This window comes from Pteropus medius, unplaced genomic scaffold (assembly GCF_902729225.1).
Source record: "Pteropus medius unplaced genomic scaffold, Ma_sr-lr_union100, whole genome shotgun sequence".
Taxonomy (NCBI): Eukaryota; Metazoa; Chordata; class Mammalia; order Chiroptera; family Pteropodidae; genus Pteropus; species Pteropus medius.
In genome coordinates, this window is record NW_024349804.1 from 7,092,114 (window position 1) to 7,105,200 (window position 13,087).

Below are 13,087 nucleotides of genomic sequence, written 5' to 3' on the forward strand. Positions count from 1 at the left end.
GTGTGTGTGTGTCAAGAATCTGTTTCTTCACGCTGAACTCTGAAAGGTAACAGGATTGAGTCAATGGTATTTCCAGATGTCCCTCTCTGCTTTGCGTTTGAAGTGTTTTCGGGAACGCACAGACCTTACAGCTGTTCCCTCCTCCCCAGCTACCCGAAAAATGTCACTTTTAGTCCAAAGACCTGTCAGATCCCTGTGCATGTCCTGTAAGGCTGAAACTTACATCCTTTATTCATGCAAAAACTTGGACAGCCAAGCTTCTCTCTCTTGATATACCTTGGACAGCAAAAAATGAGGCTCAGATGAGAAAGTGTTTTTTGAAAATATTTGCCCTTACGGCTTCTTTTTAGCGTGATCACTAACTGAACAATTTACTAGTTTTCTCTTGATATAAATACAAATGATATAATTTCAGGAAAATTCTTTATTGCATGTAGTTCTTCATTTACCCAAATAAATAATTTTGTTTTGTTTTGCTAGGGTTAGGGTTAAGGTTAGGGTTCGGGTTAAGTTTTCTGAATAAATATTTCATGTGTAATAATGGGCCTTCAATTTTGGGGGAAATGAAAAATATATCTTGTATTTTTTTTAATTAAGCTTTTATTTGCATTACATATATATTATGGTTTACCATGAACTAATTGAATTATTTATATTTAAAATACCAAAATACATAAGAGATAAAGCTACAAAGTCAGAAATAAACTTGGCTTTCATTTATATATAAAATAAATGCTATAATTATTTTTATTCTTGAGAACTCAGACCCATCAAATTTAGATAATATTTTTTCTCCTGAGTATACTCCTACACGTTTAGTTAAGGTATTTTTCCTCGCCCAGGTAAGACTTATTAATTTGAAAGATCGCAATTTTAAATTTTAATATAATTAAATCAAAGTCGATCAATCATTTGAAGCTAAGTGACAAATTTAAAACAAATTTATTCCACATAATACACTGAATTTATGTATGAATTATAAAGAGGTCTGCATAAGAATAGTATTTGAGATTCTTTTGTTTACTTTAGATTTAGACTAGAAGTTTAAACTTCTTTGCCTTTAATTTTAAAATTTAGAAGAGCTATTTTGATATCTTCTTTTTAAAACCCCTCATGGTTTGCAAGTGTCTTCAGCATCATAGGGTTAATAATAGCTATGTATTGTTGGCAAGTAATCACAATTAGCCCAGAAGCGTAAATCCTAGGGGAACGCACAGATTTTATATTATGATTAGAGAGAAAGGAGGAGAAAGTATGTGTACAAACCCAGAAGGCAGAAAGAGAGAGAGCAGTTGCTGTTAGCCTCTGGCTTAAGCGACCTCAGCAGAGATTGGATACTGTTGATAAATAATCTTTGTATTTGATATTTTTTTAAAAAAAATTTTAGAAACCTAGAGGGGTCCACTTGCCTTTCAGGGTCAGAGTTAGGTCTCATTTCATTCTGTGGCTCTGTACGAAGTATTACAATTACAATTACAAATGAAGTCGGTGCTTAAATTAGTCTTATTTTTCATTTGCTCTTTTCTTATTTAAAAATGTTTCAATCTTTTGTTTTTAATTGAGAAAGACAGGGGCATTAAGGAGAAGGGCCCTCTAGCACGTGTGGAATGTATGTGGTCACGTTCTTTCTCCGTTCGAGCTTTTCCAGCGGCAGCTGTGAAGCTTAGAATCCTCCAGACGCTGACATATGTTTACGTAACTCTGACCATCGGTAGGAGATCGAATTCCCACCTCTCACTGTAGACAGTTTAAGCAGACGTGTCTCACTCCAGAGAAAGCCAAATTTTCTCCTCCTTTTCCTTCGCAGTTGTCATCGCTGCATTTTTCAGAATTTTGAAAAGATTAGAAGCAATAACAACAACAACAAGAAAAAGGAACAGCCAAGCCTTGATTTATCCATATATGTCTAAGTTTCTGCGTATGATAAGTTTTTGCCAATTACCATGGTGAACATTGAATCCCAGCAATTCTCAGGAAGATGACTATTTTTCAAAGTTCATTTTTTATTAGATGTGATTGTCATTTCCTGGCTTGGAAGACACAGGTTTCCAGAAGAGAAATCGAGCTCGCATGCCTGAAAATCACGAGACCTTCTTAATGTAAACGAGAGGACTGGTTATTTAAAATTTAAATTTAAATTTAAAAATTATCTTTAAAAAATAAGAGATCAGTTACAGACTGAAAATATTTATCTGACTTTATTTCATTAAATTAGTAGAAATTGGTAGCAGAAAATTGCTACAAATTTTAAAGGTTTAGCCTTATCCTTTAATAGCTTTAAGTATTTACTTTTAAGAGTATATGTAAGAAAATTAAGCTGTCCGTAATAAAATATAGAAGATGTAGTGCTAATATGCCATAAAATTTTAAATTCTTATCTTCTGCTAAAAATTTCAGGAGATTCTGTAGAGCTGTATAAAAGTACATTGTTTTTGATAGCTTTTGTGTTTATATACGAGTTTTAAAGTAGAGATTGCAAATGGAGGCCCATTGGTTTGCATGGCATTTAAAGTTCTTTTTTTCCTATGATTAGTTGCTAATATTTGTAAATGGGAGATTTTACGTAAGAATCCAGATTTCCACATTTTTGTGACTGTCTTGTATACTGGTCTGCCATCATGGTGTCACTTGCTAGAATTGCAGAGTAGCTGACCACACCCCCATCTCTGATCTCCCACCTGTCATCCGTCCTGGACACACCCGGTGCCCCTCGTGCTTTCTGCCTGCCCATGTAGGCATTTGAATTTTCCATCCTTAATTTAAATATAAAATTTAAAATTTGTTATGGTTTTGAAAATCAGCTTTGACAGTTGCTGAATTGCATTCCAGAATTCTGTTTAGAACAGTTTTTTTTTTTTAATGATCAATGCTTTCATTTTAATTGGATCCATAATCGATTAGCAGAAATGTGGGTCTTTTTAAATACGTTGCATCGAAATTCAGTGTCATGTTCCAGTTCACTTTACTGATTGATGAACTTGTGAGTAAAGGCACTTATTCAATAAAGGAACAAAGACAGTTTCTGACTTGGACACGCCAAACATATGACTAATTTTCTAAATGGACCAAATGAAACAAAGCCCAGTCCTTAAAACCACCTTCACTGAGCGCCCAGCGTGGATAAGAGATCCCGCATAATGCAAAGTTGAAAAAGGAACAATTTCCACCTCTTTTTCGAGAAATTAAGCACAGGTAAAAATAAAGACAAAATAGAGTACAAAGTGAGTAATAGGCCACCAGAATTTCAGGGAGAGCCCCCTGGGAGTTCAAGGCAAGGAAGTTTTTCTCCCAAAGTGGGGGAGGCTGGTTGGAGGCAGGGTCAGCAAAGCCCACGTGAACTTGCACTTGCTGTTTGTTTCTCAAGTTCACTTTGACTTTCTGTATGTTGAAATGGGTCTGAAGCATGATAAATGACAAGTAATTTGGACATGATGGAGAGAGAAAGGAAGGGCCCCCAGTGAGAAATCTTTTGTGCAGGGGTTTTCGGGTGGCGATCCTGACTTGTCATGAATGTTTGAAACTTGGCATGGTACATAAAGCTCCAGATGCATTGTTATGACTCAGCATTTTTTCCTTCTGTTCACACTGCTCCAAAGTCATTATTTTGGGTCGTTTGGCCTTATTTGGATGAGTGCATCGCTTAATAACTGCTATTGCTATGGTACAAGGTCTGTCTCGCAAATACCAGTGCAGACTTAGACTGACAAAAAATAGACCATAAGGTGTTTATTCAGAATGGCACAGAGCAGTGTTAATATTCATTTTTTTTTTAAAGATTACCGTCAACATGAACTCAAACTTAAAAAAAAAATGTCAGAGAAGCTGTGCAATCCTCTCTTTTGTAGCTGGAGAAGCACTACCTAACCTAATTTTCAGTTTGGTGACACTAGCTGAAGCTCTCAAAAGGAAAGTGACTTGGTTTACACAGTATGAGTTCGTGGCATAGTGGCCAAATCTTACGTTTCTACCCCAGCACACGTTCCACTGGAACTTGTTAAACATAAGGAATATCGTACAACACCTTGTGTTATGGTCTTTTTTGGATTGATTTGAAAACCCTACTGCACCTGATGTAATATTGCTGTGGGTCTAAATGTTTTTAGACACCAGTGATGAACCGGTGCTCCTCAGAATGAGTCATAACTGTAAATGGGATGAACGATTGTCCCTGTTTACCCAAGACTGAGCCATTTCCTGGGAACATGGGACTTTTGGTGCACAAGTGGATACTCGGCCACCGTACCTGTAAATATAAGAATGCATAAAGCCTAAGATGTTGCTTTTGGTGCAAAGCAGTGATATTCTGCATCAGAATTATTTTTCTCAAAGTTTGCCTATTATTTGCAAAAAAAAGTTGTCCTATCAAAACCTTGTTCTATCCACACTTTTCATTGAATGAATGGTTACAAACTAACAATTTTGTTATGGACTTCATTGGTAAAATAGTGTGTTGTTAGGAGTTTATGTGATTCCTTACTGCCATCTAGTGGCTAAATCCAACAAAGCCTTGGTAATTAGCAATTTTAAATTTAACATTTTAATGTTTGAAGGCTTTGACACACACAGAAAATCAATCGGTTGAATTAATTTAAGACAGGAGATTCTTAGTAACTAGTCACTAAACCCTGAGAATGATTAAATGTAGACTTTTTTGGGCTTGAAAAATGTGTTTTTTGCTTTCACATAGAGGAGCCTTTCATGCAAGATGACTTTCATATAGTGTTTTTGAAACTCTTCATTGAAATGTGTTTTCCATGGAGAAAAATGTCCTTGTCATAAATACATACGCATGAGTTTCCATGAGGTGAACACACCGATTACATCATTGGCTACTCCTTCCCCAAATATAACCACTGACTTTTATCAGCGTCATTTTGCATGATTTTGTGCTTTACATAAAATGGAAGGATACAGTGTGCACGCTGTTGTTTGCAGCTTTGCACATAGCGTTTCCACGTTAAAGTAACTCATGTTTCTTTTCCACCCAGACCATACAGAAACTGACAGAGGCCATTAGGGAAACCAAAAACGTTAGAAAGCCCAAACCAGTCTTACCGTTTTGATGTTTTCCCTGATCGTTTTCTTTGGGGAGGGAGGCGGCGGGGGTACGCGTAGGGGATGTGTTTGTGTGTGCGCTGCGGGGGATGGCGTGTGCCTGCATCCACTGTCCAGCACATAGCACCTGGTGACTTTCGTTAGTTACTGTTCCCTCCACACTTTATCAAGAACTTTGACCCCTTTATAAGATTCGGTATTTAACAGAACAATGTATCTTTAGTGGATATGTGTCTTCTCTGAGAGGACTGAGTCCTGTTCCCTGACCCCTGGGTTGGTGGTGGGTGGATTATGGGGTCTCTGAAGGCTGCAGCGGTGGAGAGGGCAGGTGAGGAAGAGAGTCTGCCCCCCCCTGCCACCCCCCCCCCCCCCCCCACCCCGGGCTCTTCTCAGAAGCCCTGCTCCAACCCTTCTGTGGTGCTGCCCTGTACCCAGCCAGTCCCCCAAGGTCACACGGTAAACGCTCTTCTTTCTTTGCTTTTCCTGCAGCGTTGGTATCATCTATGGTTTTCTGGCAAACCACTACCTGAGGACCCATATCGAAAAGACTCAAAAACTGGTAGACAGCAACTTCAGAGACTTGAGGACTCTCCTGGACGAAACTCCAATGGTAAAAACCACGACCCGTGTATCCCATGATGCTTTGTGTTTGGGGCCTTTCAGAGTTCCTGTATATTTCCTTAGGACCTTCTAGAAACCCATCAATGTAGATGGGTGCTATCTTTTAATTTCATAGATGAAGGAATAAAGGCCCAGCAAGCGATTTCCAAAAGAGCACAAAATTGCTGTTATTTTATTTTATTGAGGTGTAACATAAAATTATCGTACATATTATAAAAGCACTTAACCATTTTAATGGTCTCATGAGTTTTTCAAAAGGAAAAATCTCTGGGTGCCATTATCCTTTCTTTTTGGCAATATAGTTCACTCCCCGTTGTTTGCATGAAGTTACCTTTGTAATGAAGTCTTTCTCCTTTATAAACATCCATGTGCTAATAACTGTAGAGACTGGAAAGGGGACGCACACATGCATGTGCACAGATGCGTGCGCGCGCACACACACACACACACATACACAGTGTCTTTGAGACAGGAGAACCGGATGGCCTGAAGGCACCTTTTTACTATGTTCCAGAAGCAAGTTGATATCTTGCCTATTCAGAATATCGTTTTTTAAGATGTCTGAGTGGAAACCAGCCCAAACACATGTTGCTGAGCTCATGGGCACCACCGTGGAGGGAAGGGCAGCCTCCACGGATACGAGCCCACCGGGACCCACGGGCCTCCTCGCACGACGTGTTCTTCTAAGTTTATCACGGTCTGAAAAACGCTGTCACGTTAAATACTGGACTACTTTTTAAAAATGTGGTTAGAACTAAAAGAGCAAAGAATGCAGGCATTTTTTAATATTGAGATTAGAAAAGCTAATTTTATCCATAGTTTTATAGCCATTGAGAGAGGGAAATGTTTCATGTTTCCCAATCTGTGAATAAAAATTGATAACAGTTTTATCTATCATTCCGAAGACTCCAAAGGGAAACCCTTCCCCCCCCCAAAAAAAAAATGTTGGCAAAATTAAATTCATAGCAATCGTGGCTGGTGAACTTTGGGATTGTTCTCATAAACTCAGGAAGATAGTAGATTGTGATGACTTTAGGGGAAACTTATCTACTTGAAAATATATGAAGAGCTCTTAACAAATCAGTAAACAACTAGGCAGAGGATGCGAATAGTCATTTTACAGAGGAAATGTAACTGGCTCCAAACATAGCAATATATTTAACCTTACTCTAGTAATTGGAGAAATGAAAAAATTAAATAACGACACGTTTTCACGGAGACGCTTGGCGATAGTTATTGAAAAATGATAGCACCAGTGTTGTGACGGGCACGGGAAAGCTGCCAAGACACAGCAGACGGAAGAGCAGACAGCCTCTGGGACAGCCAGCTCAGTGACAGCCACTGAGTAAATGGTCCTAGTGTGGCAGGTTCCAAATGGCCTCAGACAGAGTCTTTGTAGTTCTGCCTTTCACGAAGCGGATCTGTTTCCGGCCCTTTAAATCTGCGCTGGCCCTGCGCCTCGCTTTGACCGAAAGACTGCAGCAGACATGACCTTGCACTAGTTTTGAGCTTAGGCATCCAGAGACCTTACAGCGTCCACTCTTGTCTCCTGCTGCCAGCACCCCACGTGAAAACACCCAGGCTGGCCGCTTAGAAGATGAGAGGCCATGTGGAGGCAGGGGTCCATTTGTCCCCAGCCAAGCTGGCCCCAACCAATCCACGTGGCCACTTCACAGAAGCTGAGAAGTAATGCATCATGCTTCTTAAGCCAACAAGCTTTGAAGTATTATTGAGCAGTCTGGGTGTCAGCAAATATAAACATCTCTAAGAACCTGCTTTCTTTTAAAAATGTTCTAATTTGAGATATATATTTTTTTTTTCCCCAGCAAATCGACTATGTACTGGACCAGTATAACACCACTAAGGAAAAGGCATTTTCAGATCTGGACAGTGAGTAAAATTTAAAGCTGCTTCAAATTTTTTGTATGTTTTGGCGGGAAGATGCTACGGCCGCCTCCCATAAAATGGGGACTAAGAAACGAAGTGTACTGTTTCTGCAGTTCCATGTGAATTGTAGGGGAAAAACAGAAACGTAGTTCCCTAGAGTTATTGACGATTTATAGTTCCTTACTCGACAATTAAAACCTAGCGTTTAGCGTGAGAATGCTTTTGCCTCCTTGCAGTCACAAGCGTTTGTTCTTCGTGCCCCACGTGGGGGAGGAAATCGGTCTCTGTCAGGTTCACTGTTAAGACAGAAACAGGCCACGAGAGACCAGTGGGCTTCGGAAATAGCGGGGCGGGCTTGAATGTCAGCTGTCACTGGGGCGGGGAAGACATCCTGAGGTTGGTGTGAGGGCTCAAGGAATATTATATGTAGTTAAAACCTTTGTGGATTTTAAATTAGAATGCTGATGATAAAAAGAAAAGAAATGGAGGGCGGGCAGTGCTCATCCTCGAGCGCTCGCCCCCGCGTGTTCATGGCTGCGTGCTCGTCCCCGCGTGCTCGCCCCCGCGTGCTCATGGCTGCGTGCTCGTCCCCGTGCGCTCGCCCCCGCGTGCTCGCCCCCGCGTGCTCATGGCTGCGTGCTCGTCCCCGCGGGCTCGTCCTCGTGTGCTCGTCCCCGCATGCTCGTGCCCTGCGTGCAGGGAGCTCACGCACAGCCGAGCTCCGTGATTCTCACACCGGGATGCTCCGCCCTCGAGGCAGCATTTGGCAGCATCCGGAGATCTTTTTGATTGTCCCGGCCTGGCGAAGATGGGAAGGCAGAGATGCTGCATCTGTGGGTGGAGACCAGGGACGCAGCTAAAACTTGTATACTGCATAGAACAGCCCCATAACAAAGAATTACCCAGCCCCGAACATCAGTCGCCCCCTGGTTTGGGAGACCCGGGTCGAGCTGAAGCGATCAGGGCCACAGCGGTCATGGCCCAAGGTGAATGACACCGTACAGTACAATTAAATACTGAGTCCCTGGTGATTGATCTTTCACGGGGGCACAGCCGGTGTGGGGACTTTGACGAGCAGGAAGAAATCTCCACACGAGAGCCAATGCCTCCACGGGGTCTAGAATAAAAATGGGATTTCGTGGCAGGAGAGACGAAAGATAACTTTTCCAGGCGGCGGCGTCCCGAACGGGGAAGGGCATGAGTGGTAAGAGGCAAAGAAATACATGGAACGACCCTCACGCTTCCTTATGCTTCTTTGAATTTAGATGTTAAATCATTGCTGGGAGGCAGAATTCGCGATCAGCTAAGACCTAAAGTGATCCCTGTTCTTGATAACATCAAGGCCATGGTTGAAGGTAAGTGCTGTGACAGACAGGAATGACCGAGAGAATGTTCCGCCCAGAAGTCTCCGGCTTCCTGGGTCCACTCTCCCTTTTCTTGGTTTTCCAGAGCGTTGGCTGGGGTGACAGCCACAATCTGTGGTCATGCAAACAGGCCAGGTAAAGGCACACTGTGTCCCAATAGCTTTATTTTTTAAAAAAAGCTTGTGTTAGAGCTGTCATACCAATGGTCATAATGGCAGGGTTTGGCAGGGGCCCACTACCTGTGTTTGTACACACAGGTTATTGGAATACAGACATACTCATCTGTTGAGATGTCATATATGGCTGCTTCTGGGCTTTGACGATACAGTTGGTTACAGCCGGGGCCCTGTGGCCTAAAATGTTTAACGTCTGGCCCTTTACAGAAAAAGCTTGTTGACTTCTACTATAGAAGACGAGTAACCTATAGAATTTTAGGCTTTGGGATCTATTGATTATTCTTTCCTCTTCCCCTGAAAGAATAGCTTCTGGAAAGTAGAAATACACATACTATATTTGAAGCCACCATAAGATATACTGATCTTAATAAACTTCATATATAACTTCAATGAAAGAAAGATCTCCCAGGCCCTTCCAAATGTTGAGAAAATGTCTGTGCTATGAACCGGGGGCTTCTCCTGCTCACATTCGCCATTGCTCACAGCAGCTCTGTGGGTGGGTGTGGTCACCTGCATTTTACCAGCTCGAGACAGTAGGGCTCAGAGATTGTGTAACTTGTCCAAGCTTAGGCTGCTGGGAAGTGGCGGAGCTGAGGTTCAGATCCCGGTCTGACTATCAGGCCTGTACTGCCCGGACCGTCCTAGAGGATATTGGGGTATATTCGAGAGTGTGAAGATGCAGGGTGCGTCCATGCCACGGCAAGACGGCACAGTTAACTCTGGAGGGAGAGTGAGGATCGCGGGGTCCAAGTGCTGGCCCCTCACCGGCCAGTGCGTTGGGAATACTGGTCCACCGCAATCTCCTCCAGCTCCGATACTGTGTAAAGGAAAAGGCCGTGAAAAAGTAAATGAATGATGCAGCGCGGTCGGCACGGACCTGTGCTTTTTGCCCCGTGGTTTGCCCAAGTTTTAATGTTGGAATTAAAATTGTCTTTGGATTAAAGGCAATTAAAATCCATTTTGTTTTTCTCTTTAATCCTTCACATACTAGTGTTAAAGTTCTTTTTTTTTTTTTTTAAGTCAACCTGAGTTGTCAGGGCTTCTTAAATGTACTTACTAAACTGCTTTGGTGAATTTTTTTTTTTTGCTTAAACTTCTTTGCATTTAAATTCTTATGTGTTTAGTGGCCTTTGGAGATAACAAAAACATGTAAATTTGTTTGTGCAAATCATGGTTGAGCTGCAGGCCAGGACCTATAAAGGAAATGTGTTATGAACTGGTAAAATGTTAATTAACTAAAATTGAGAATCTTAAATGTCTTTCCACTGACTTCAGATACATAATATATATGCTCTTGGCAGGCCTGGAATGACTCCCAGAGTTATAGCTCGGTACATATTTCATAGACATAAAACACTTTGAAGCCTTTGGGAAAATGCGTTTACCACCTCCCGGTCTTCGAGACTTGACAGATTGGTACCCATAACCTGCAATGTCTCTAGACAGTGCCTAATTGCACATACAGTTTTCTAGGCCATCAGTTTATTTCATCATCCATCATTCTTTTGTCGTTGTTGTTCGTCTGTTGCCTTAAAATAACTTATCTTGAAGTCAGAGTGGACTGCGAGAGGAAATCCACGCAGCACGAAGGTGTGAGGTGTGTGTTGAGAGACGCAAAGTGCATTTCGGCACATGTTCCTTTGCGTTCTCTTGTGTGTTTCTAGTTGCAGCTCTGTTCTTTGTTTCTGGTTTTGCCATGGTAGATATTTATTGAGGCTCCAGTATGAATGGAGCACCAGCTCCATTCTTTGTTGATAATTCTGGTACACAGGTGGAAGAGTGAGAAACTGAGGCCCAGAGGGACTCTTGAGTAAAGTCTTAAATATTATTATAATCTCAAAGATTGTTAAGGTATAACCGGACCAAAATTCAGGAGAAGAGATCGTTTGAAGCAGACTTTAAGGTTTTCTGTTCAGAAAAGGTGATAGAATTGGGGACCAACAGTCATACCGTCCAATCCTGGAAGCCTCCCCAGGTGTCATCAAAGCTGGGGTGCTGAGGTGCCATCTTGGATGACATCGACAATGCCATCGGCAATGCCATCTCCTAAGAGCAAACCTGCCGGGACACGGTCTAGAATTACAGACCCTCCTGGTAACCAGGAGATGACCCAACCAGCTTCCTAATTTACAGAGGAAGAAACTGAGGTCCCCAGAGGTGAAGGAGTTTGCCAAGGGCGCTGTTTCAAAGCAGTAGCCAAACTGAGATGAGACAGCAAACGGCTTTTGACAAGATTTCACAATACAGAAGCATTAAAGTGTGTGTGTGTAGGAGGGAAAGATGTTGTTGTTGTTGTTGTTTGTTGTTGTAGCACTGCAGTTGTATGTGGTTGCCCAGGAAAGGTGAGGAAACCAGTTTTTAAATGCATTCACACTTTTCCTGGCCACACCCAAATGCGGTTCTCCCATCTGTTTTGGGAGCCTAGAAGACTTATTTGCTTAACAAAAAAAAAAGCAAATGCCCTCTAATTTCAATTTTACATTGCTTTCTGCTGTGGCTTTAAGTCACCATAGAAAAGAGTTGTAACCTGCTACCTCCTTCGTCATGAATACAGAGCTCTGCACCCCCAAGAAATCAGGATAGCGAACAATTATTAGGGATTTTCTAATATAAGAATGCGTTCTAGACTGTGGGGCTCCCAGAATAAAACAGATGGGCTCACCGTCACTGAGGAGTTACGATGCCCACATTTCATGACCAACGTGGTGGTGGTGGTTTCGCCATTTTCAGATGAGGAAATTGCTGAAGAACGTTCAGGAATCAGCTTCCGGTGGCAATGCCGTCGGCACGGCACGTAGGGAAACTTGGGTCTGCACGTAGACTGGCCCGAATCCAAAACTGTGCTCGTCACCATTGCTCTGTGTTTAAATCCAGCTCTTTGAGTATCCATAGCAGAAGTATGTCTGGGTGTGATCAGTTCTCAGTGTGGATTAAAACTGCTTGGGGTCGAAGATGCTAGCTTGTTTGGACCGACCTCTTCAAAGCTGGGCAATTCTAGGGTGGTGGCACATTTTCCTGAGGCTGTTGGTCCAATGCCGGCCAGTTCCTGCCATGCCCAGGTGTCCACACGTGTTCCCGGGTTGGTGCCTGCCCCAGCTTCTTGTTTGAAAGGGCTCCCAAGTAGAATAGGTGAGCTGGTCGGAGTGGAGTAGCTGGCAGTGGAGGCCAGCAAATGTCCCTGTATTTCCCTCTCAGACTGTCCCTCACAGCAGGCTCCTCTGGTTGACTTCCCGTGACATTTAGAAGTTCACCTCAAGTTCATTTAGGGTACTTCCGTAGATGAGAAGGGGTTTTGCCTCTGGCAGTCTAGCAGGTGCCGTGGTTCTGAAGCGGACTGTGTTCCTACAGTAATCAAAGAGACCAAAGAAGCCCTGTCGAACACGAACAATGCCTTAAAGGACCTGAAAAAATCAATTGCACAACTCGACACCAGCCTGAGTGACGTTAAAACGGACCTGGAGCAGGCACTCAGTGACCCCCTGTGCTCTATACCTCCAATAACCACCACTTGCAACGAGATCTCAATGACTCTAAACCAGCTGGATAACAACACTGACATGGGAAAGGTGAGGAGGCGGACCTTGCTGTGGGGGTGGGTGGTGTCATTGGGACAGCTGGGTACCCCGATCGGGGGCACAGGGGCCTGGGTCTCTGCCCGCCTTCCTGATTACCCAATCGCAGCAGGAGAGAAGGAATAATGAGAAACCCTTTCTCGAGAGTTCTCTGTGATTGACTGGGCAAAACATATCAGAACAAATTCACCTTTAAAAAAGAAAAAAGGAAGCAGAATGCATGTTTGCAGACCTTTAACAGTTAAAATATATTTTGAAATGATGTGCCCGGTTGATTAACCACATACGCCCTTAAATTGTTTGAGATCAAGTTCTTTTGGGAGTAACATTTGATTCTGATGTACTTTTAAACATGCAGAAAATTTGCAAGATTTTACAAGGAATCCCTGTCTGTATTCTTCACCCGAATCTA

At 42.5% G+C, this 13,087-nt stretch overlaps 1 protein-coding gene across 12 annotated transcripts in view; it reads left to right on the plus strand.

The window, feature by feature from the left end:
• PROM1 (prominin 1) overlaps window positions 1-13,087 on the plus strand; it is an 85,386-nt gene that overhangs the window by 46,356 nt on the left and 25,943 nt on the right. For all 12 annotated transcript variants that reach the window (XM_039838141.1, XM_039838137.1, XM_039838140.1 and 9 more), the window contains 4 exons: window positions 5,545-5,665; window positions 7,503-7,566; window positions 8,829-8,918; window positions 12,452-12,669. In XM_039838141.1, coding sequence (XP_039694075.1) covers window positions 5,545-5,665; window positions 7,503-7,566; window positions 8,829-8,918; window positions 12,452-12,669 — 493 coding nt within the window. The remainder of the gene's footprint in view (window positions 1-5,544; window positions 5,666-7,502; window positions 7,567-8,828; window positions 8,919-12,451; window positions 12,670-13,087) is intronic.